Source organism: Branchiostoma floridae, chromosome 11, assembly GCF_000003815.2.
Source record: "Branchiostoma floridae strain S238N-H82 chromosome 11, Bfl_VNyyK, whole genome shotgun sequence".
Taxonomy (NCBI): Eukaryota; Metazoa; Chordata; class Leptocardii; order Amphioxiformes; family Branchiostomatidae; genus Branchiostoma; species Branchiostoma floridae.
The window spans coordinates 20,148,389-20,155,098 of record NC_049989.1 but is presented as its reverse complement, the minus strand read 5'-3'; the positions used below and the strand labels follow the sequence as shown (position 1 = coordinate 20,155,098).

Below are 6,710 nucleotides of genomic sequence, written 5' to 3'. Positions count from 1 at the left end.
CTCTGAATGAAGGTAGATGTTTCATTTCATTTCATTTCATTTCTTTATTTAGTCAGGTGTGGTCACTCAGGGCGGGCGCCCTGATTTTCAGGAGACCCTGGTACATCAAACTTCACTCCGACATAAATAGCATATACATGGTCACAAAATAACAACAATGCATGATACAACATAAGTTCTTAACTATGGGAAAGTTCACTAGATTAAAATCAGTCCTTGTTCAGAATCAGTCCTTTGAACTCCTTTAAACTACTGGAACGCCTCTGCTCTAAGGTAAGTTCATTCCAGAGAGTCGGACCGTAGTGTTGTATGCTGCCTTTAAACGACTGCACATTACTCTGGGGTATGTGTAGTAAGTGGGGGTCCCAACTTGTGAAGAGCTTCAATGCAGAACGCCTTCTCACTCTCAGAACTGGCGGAGGCATCCACGAGAACATGTGTGATAGGTAGGGAGGTACCGTTCGAAGCATCCCAGTTAGATACACCAAGTGCAACAAGCATATGTACAAGACAGTTCAACCCTCAGCTATTTTTTATCAATAAGTGCACTGACAAGTGATTGGTGTTTTGATCATTGTATTATTTGATCAATGCATTAATTGATCAATTGATTGATTGATTGATTAATTGATTGATTGATGAATGAACTGATTGTAACGTCACATCTCCCACTCCAGGTGAGATCACCCTTGTTGCCGTGGCGCCGCTCACCAACCTCGCCCTGGCTGTTAGGATGGACCCAGAATTCCCTGCACGGCTGAAGGAGCTGGTCATCATGGGGGGAAACATCAATGGTATGGTCCATGAGTCACAGTTTATCCATAGGACTGGTCTTACCCGGTTAGGTGTACTAGTATTAGAATAATTTATCCTGCCACTTCATTCTAGTGATGATTACAATTAAGTGATGGATGTCACTCAAAACATCCAGAAGTAAATATTTGTCCAATTGTACAGATTGAATTGCCTTAAGTTGAAACATTGTGGAACTTGATATCTAACCTTGACAAATGTCCCAGAAGATTACTGCTTACCGGTCCCTTGACCGGGGCTGGTCTTGGGGGTGCTTTGCTCTGAGGGGAGGGGCTGCTAAACCGAATTGCCCATTCCCTACATGGTTAAGCCATGCCAAACAATCACTTAAAAACACAATTACCTACATTTCAAACCTCAAGTTTTTACCCCCACTGCAAAGCTGGATTTGTCAGGTTTGTTTTGGTTGAAAAAGCCCGAGTTCAACTCCGGCGTTTTAACGAGCTACAGCCAGATGATTGTCATGATGTCAGGATTTCACCCCCTCTCCTAATGGATCAGTCCATGTCTCCCAATTAAATATGAAGGTCACCCACAGGTCAAAGCATGCCAAAGGTCACAATTTTTGGCAAGATTTTAAAAATATACATGCTTCAGTCCCTCTTGCAGAAATCTCGACCTTTGTGATCAAAATTTGCCCATGGAAAAAAATTATTATCAATGAAGAGGCTAAGGGTAGGCACCGGGCACTTTCTGTGCGCAGCTCCGGAAGAGAACTCCCTCCCCCTGACCCCCTCCATTTCCCCCTGTCATGTGCCTGGTCTGGCGGGCTGAGCGCCTGGCTGATGGCAAGGGGCAGGCCAGTCCACTCAAAAGATTGATTTTGTTAATTGTTAATTGTCAGTTGATTTTGTCATTCGGACTTATAGTAGATTGTAGTTCTAGTGATAGATTTACATTGTACCTATCTGTAAACTATTATTTTTGTTGTGACCTGTACTGAAACCAGTGGACATATACACACAATAAAGGTCTTCTTCTAGATTATACACAGAACAAAATCATACAAAGACCCTGCATATCTGACTTAGTTTAGATCATTCTTAAATGTACTCTTTATATAATATTTTATCTGTCTATCTTTACCTGTTTATTAAGTAAGTTTTAATAAGTATTCTAGGATCATTTCACATCAGGGTTGGACAACTTTTCTAAAATTCACTTGTCCTATCAGGCAAGTACGTAAAAAATTTATTTGCCCAAACCAACTCTTCATTTTAAAAACATTTTAAATTTCTATGCATTTTCACTTCCAACTATAAAATTCTTTTATCATAAGCACCATTTTTCTGTGTCAACCAATGCTGGATTCCATGATTGCAAAAAGTAACAAGTACATTTGTACATCAAAATCTCACTCATACATGAAGATGTAGATTAGTGATGACTGATGAGTAGGGTAGGACATGCACTCGCCCAATATGCTTTCACTTGCCCAGGCTCGAAATTCATTTTTGGGATTAGGTGCACTGGTGCACCCAGCTGAAAAGATTGGGTGCACCAAAAAATTTTTGGGTGCACCACTTAAATTTAAGTAAAATGTCAAATAACAAAACTTAGTTATAAGCTATCAAATTCTTAAGTTAAACAAGTAACATGACAGACATTTTTATTATCTTTCTAACACTTGTCAAGAATATGATGTATACTAGTATACTCAATATCTTTCCATACATAAACCTAAGAAAATATTTAGATGCACCCTGTGCACCCACTGAAAAAAATTGGGTGCACAGTTCCAATTTTGGGTGCACCTGGGCGCACATGCACCCAGTATTTCGAGCCCTGCTTGCCCAGGACAATCTGGGTAGCGGACTAATGTCCAACCCTGCACATGAAGATATCATGGAATTTCACTTTACTACATCTCCTCTCCTTTTCTTGACTGAATAAGCCAGAGGACGTGTGACGCCAACGGCAGAGTTCAACTTTGCGTACGACAGCGAGGCGGCTCACATGGTCCTGCACAGCTTTACGTGTCCCGTTACAGACTTACCGTACGAGATTTGTCGCTTCAGCGCTCACTGTGGCATTTCATGGGTATGTCAGGAGGACACATGAATCTGATTTGATACAGGACAAAGTAGCTATAAAAAAACTTTGTTTACAAGTTTGATATCAAATGGTTGTGACCACAAACTGATTATAACAGAACACTTTCTTCTTTCTAGGAATATTTTTAATTAGTAAAAAAAAAACTTTGCTTGCTGATCAGTTCTTACATGTTAGTCAGATCTAAAGAGGGCAGTATAAATAGCAGGAAAACAGGACCACAGACGGATCCAAAAATTGTATCCCATTAAGACTTTTTTTCCTTTTTAGGTCACTGCAACAATGAATAAATCATCTATCAATTTAAAACATGGCTAAAGTTTACAGGCAGGTTGCAGTGCAATGGACAAAACATCTTCATGATCCTTCTCCTTTCTTCTTTTCTTCACTTTCACAGGGAAGGGAACTGTTCCAGCTCAAAAAGTTCGCTCCAGTTTTTATATTGTTACCTTCACCCTGCTGTCCTACTCCATAAGTGGTATACATGTAAATCTGGGGCTAAAAAAATTCCCCTGCGGGGACCGCATAGCGCAGAGGTAGCGCGTTCTGCTCGGGACTGAGAGGTCTCGGGTTTGAATTCAGCTGCCGTGCTGCCGATCTTGTGCCCTTGGGAAAGGCACTTTACACGACTTTCCTCACTTTACTCAGGTGAAAATGAGTACTTAGCTTCGGCTAGGGCCGTCCCTCGGATAGGACGTTGAATGGAGGTCCCGTGTTTGGGGAGAGCCATACCCCAGGCACGTTAAAGAACCCACACACGTGCGATGGTGTGGTATGTGTTGGTGCAAATCCTTCTGTCTAGAGTTGATGATTCTCTACAAATCACCCGGACTCCAGGAAGAATAGTGACATTAGTCACTAATGGAGATCTGTATAACCAAACCAAACCAAACCACATGAAAGTTTAAAATCATGTGTTCCTGTTTTCCTGCAGGGATTGGGAATATAACCCCCTCAGCAGAGTTTAACTTCTCCTGCGACCCTGAGGCAGCAAACATGGTTCTAAACAGCTTCCAGGGTCTAAGTATTCACATTGTGCCCTGGGAACCTTGCATTGATGCAATGGCAATACCATATGTAAGTAGATGTATAGCATGATGTATATGTAGCATGAAAGTTCATCTGTGTTGGTAGAATACATTATAGAAAAATTGTTAAACTTTCCTTCCAACACTAGTAACCCTAGTAACACTTAGTAGTCGACCTTGTTTACAGAAGGACCCTTTCTATCTCCAGCAGCATGATGTCAGGAAGACACCACTTTTGCAGGAGGGGGGGCAACATAGACTTTCTGATACTTTCCTGACGTCACTGCTGGAAATAGAAAGGGTCATTCTGTGAACAAGGTCGACGGAGATTGACCGGAAATTTAGCGGTAAGTCCCTACAGTTATTACAGTGTTGGAAAGATGTATATGTCTTCCTGTATTGTGCAGCCAAACCTGTATACCCCTTTCTCACACAGCAGCTATGATAAATCTAAAACGAGGTCATGCAATGAGCAAGCAGACAAAATTTATCTATCAAAATCAGCTCCATTTAGTTTTCCCCCAATTCACACAAGTTTTCACAATTATATTAGATCAAACAATAGATAAAGATATATTAAGTGTTATGCACTGAAAGATGTAGCCTAGACTGGTCCCATAGTCCATTAAGAGATACAAAATAAAAACATGCATGCAGCCACTCTCTTATTGGTCGCTTTCCTAATTGCCATGCTATCATTGGTTGAACTGCTATTTATGATGGACAGTCTTTTGTTTGCCTCATTGACATGTCATGGCCATGGCACGAGAATGGTGTATTAGTGGCCCAGTCCTTGGCATTGGCCATTGTAGCCACTTGTTGTTAAAAGGTGGTCTCTAAAATTATTTCCCCATAGACCCAATCCTGTTAGCCTGGGTACCATTCTCCGCTGGTCGGCTTTGGGGTGCTTTACCCGGCCCAGTGCTAAGGCACCGACCTGCATCTGTCAGCCTGTCTGATTAGCTGCCCTTTGAGATTTGGCCGCCAGAGCTTGTAGCCAGCCTTTGGAGTTAACGTTGGGGCGCGACAAAATTAACCTAACCCCGTAAGAACTCCCTGGGCCTGTACCAATTAAATGCACGGGCGGCCACCCCTACACCGCCGAAGAGCAACTCGAGCGCCTCAATGGTATGGTACCCAGGCTAAATCCTGTCAGTTTTTATTTCAATTTTCCTTTATTTTATTTTCATTTTCCTTAATTTTCCTCTTTTTCCTTCATCCTAGGATGAGTGGGACAAGATCATGGCCATCCCCACGGAGCGCGGAAAGTTCCACGCCTCGATCCTCGCCAAAGGCGTTGCACGCGAGAAAGCCCAGAAAGTGTTCTCCGACTTCTATCACTCCTGCGATCCGTTCGCGCTGATGGTCGCAGCACGTCCCGACATCGTTCTCGAGTCGGAAGACGTCTACGCCACGGTGGAGCTACGCGGGGAGGTCACGCGGGGTCAGATGGTGTGCGACTACCGAGGAATCTGGAAGAAGGAACCAAATATCAGGATAGTGAAGAAAGTCGACATGCAGGCGGCAAAACAGATGTTCTGGGATGCCTTTCAGTAATGCCTACAGCGCTTTAGCCAGCGTTTTTCCATCAATTGACGGAAATTTTAAAACCAATCCGTCAACTTTGACTGACAAAAATCTGATAAAACCTCCTTGGTGGAAGCTACAGGCTGCTTGGGGACGCCGTCCGCGGCCTTAAAAGCCACACACTGTTTGTTTTGCTATTGTTATGATTGTTGACAATGTGTGTCGGTGCCCTTTCGCACACCATAATCTCATTAAAACACGTTTTTCAAGGTCTCAGTTCAGTCTCTCTATCTCCTGAAATAGTGTTTTCGCGACAATGGGAATTGGCTGACGGAAAAAAGTGTCGAGCTGGCTAGAGCCCTGAATGCCTATCAAATTTTTTGAGATAAAGCCAATTGTTGATTTAGTCATATGGATGACATCTGCTAGTCTCTACCAGACTCTGGATCGCTGGAAAATCGTAGAAATGGAACAAATAGAGAGGAATATAACCAGCCAGGGAACAGCTCGCGATCCTAGGATCCGTAGATCGCGTGCTGTTCCCTGGCCGGTTATATTCCTCTGGCCGGCTTACTCCTCTATTTGTTCCATTTCTACGATTTTTCCAGCGATCTGGAGTCTGGTAGAGACTAGACATCTGCACGCGTATTCATTTTTGTTTCGTTAACGAAGAAATGTTTTTGACCACACTGTAAATCGCATAAAGCAGAAAAAAAGCCATCCCCGCTCGAGGTCTGCAACGGAGGCTAATAAAACCTACATTTGGTACATCTTATTACATCAATATCGATGACTTATCTTCATTGATGTTTTCATTATCTAAGACAGCCTGGTATTAACAAGACAGTAGAAATTTGCAGGACACATGCAAGACTGTGCCAACATTGCTGTCAGTTTGAAATCGTACAAGGATTGCATGACATGTGACTGGGCACTTTCGTGAAATTCTGCAGGTGGGGCTTGAAGTGGATACTGCTACAGGTGATGTGGTTATTTGGACCAAATGGTCTGTTTTAAACTAGCAATATTAAATCATAAATGTCTAACCAATTAACCAAACTGACATTGTACTCCAAGTGGGTCCATGCCTTACAATAGAGGCCTATTTAGCTCCTGACAGCGATAGAATTTGTACCACAAGTAATAATGTATACGTATGACAGCAAATCTTCTAGCTACCTCAAGTTTGATATTTGGATGTAAGGGAAATGTGCGTTGGTGTAGCACTGTTTGTTTTATGAGTAACCGCTGGTTAAACATGGGTTCTTGTAATATATGTAAGAAGTAGAC

The 6,710-nt window shown here is 42.5% G+C and overlaps 1 protein-coding gene across 2 annotated transcripts in view; it reads left to right on the top strand.

Moving 5' to 3' along the window:
• LOC118426456 (uncharacterized protein C1683.06c-like) overlaps positions 1–5,580 on the top strand; it is a 10,037-nt gene extending 4,457 nt beyond the window's left edge. The window contains exons 5-7 of one of the 2 annotated variants that reach the window (XM_035835864.1): positions 678–794; positions 2,708–2,853; positions 5,118–5,580. In XM_035835864.1, coding sequence (XP_035691757.1) covers positions 678–794; positions 2,708–2,853; positions 5,118–5,450 — 596 coding nt within the window. In that variant the 3' untranslated portion in view covers positions 5,451–5,580. Of the gene's footprint in view, positions 1–677; positions 795–2,707; positions 2,854–3,799; positions 3,943–5,117 lie in introns of both variants that reach the window. The other variant, XM_035835865.1, reaches the window with a different exon arrangement.
• The last annotated feature ends 1,130 nt before the right edge of the window (positions 5,581–6,710 follow it).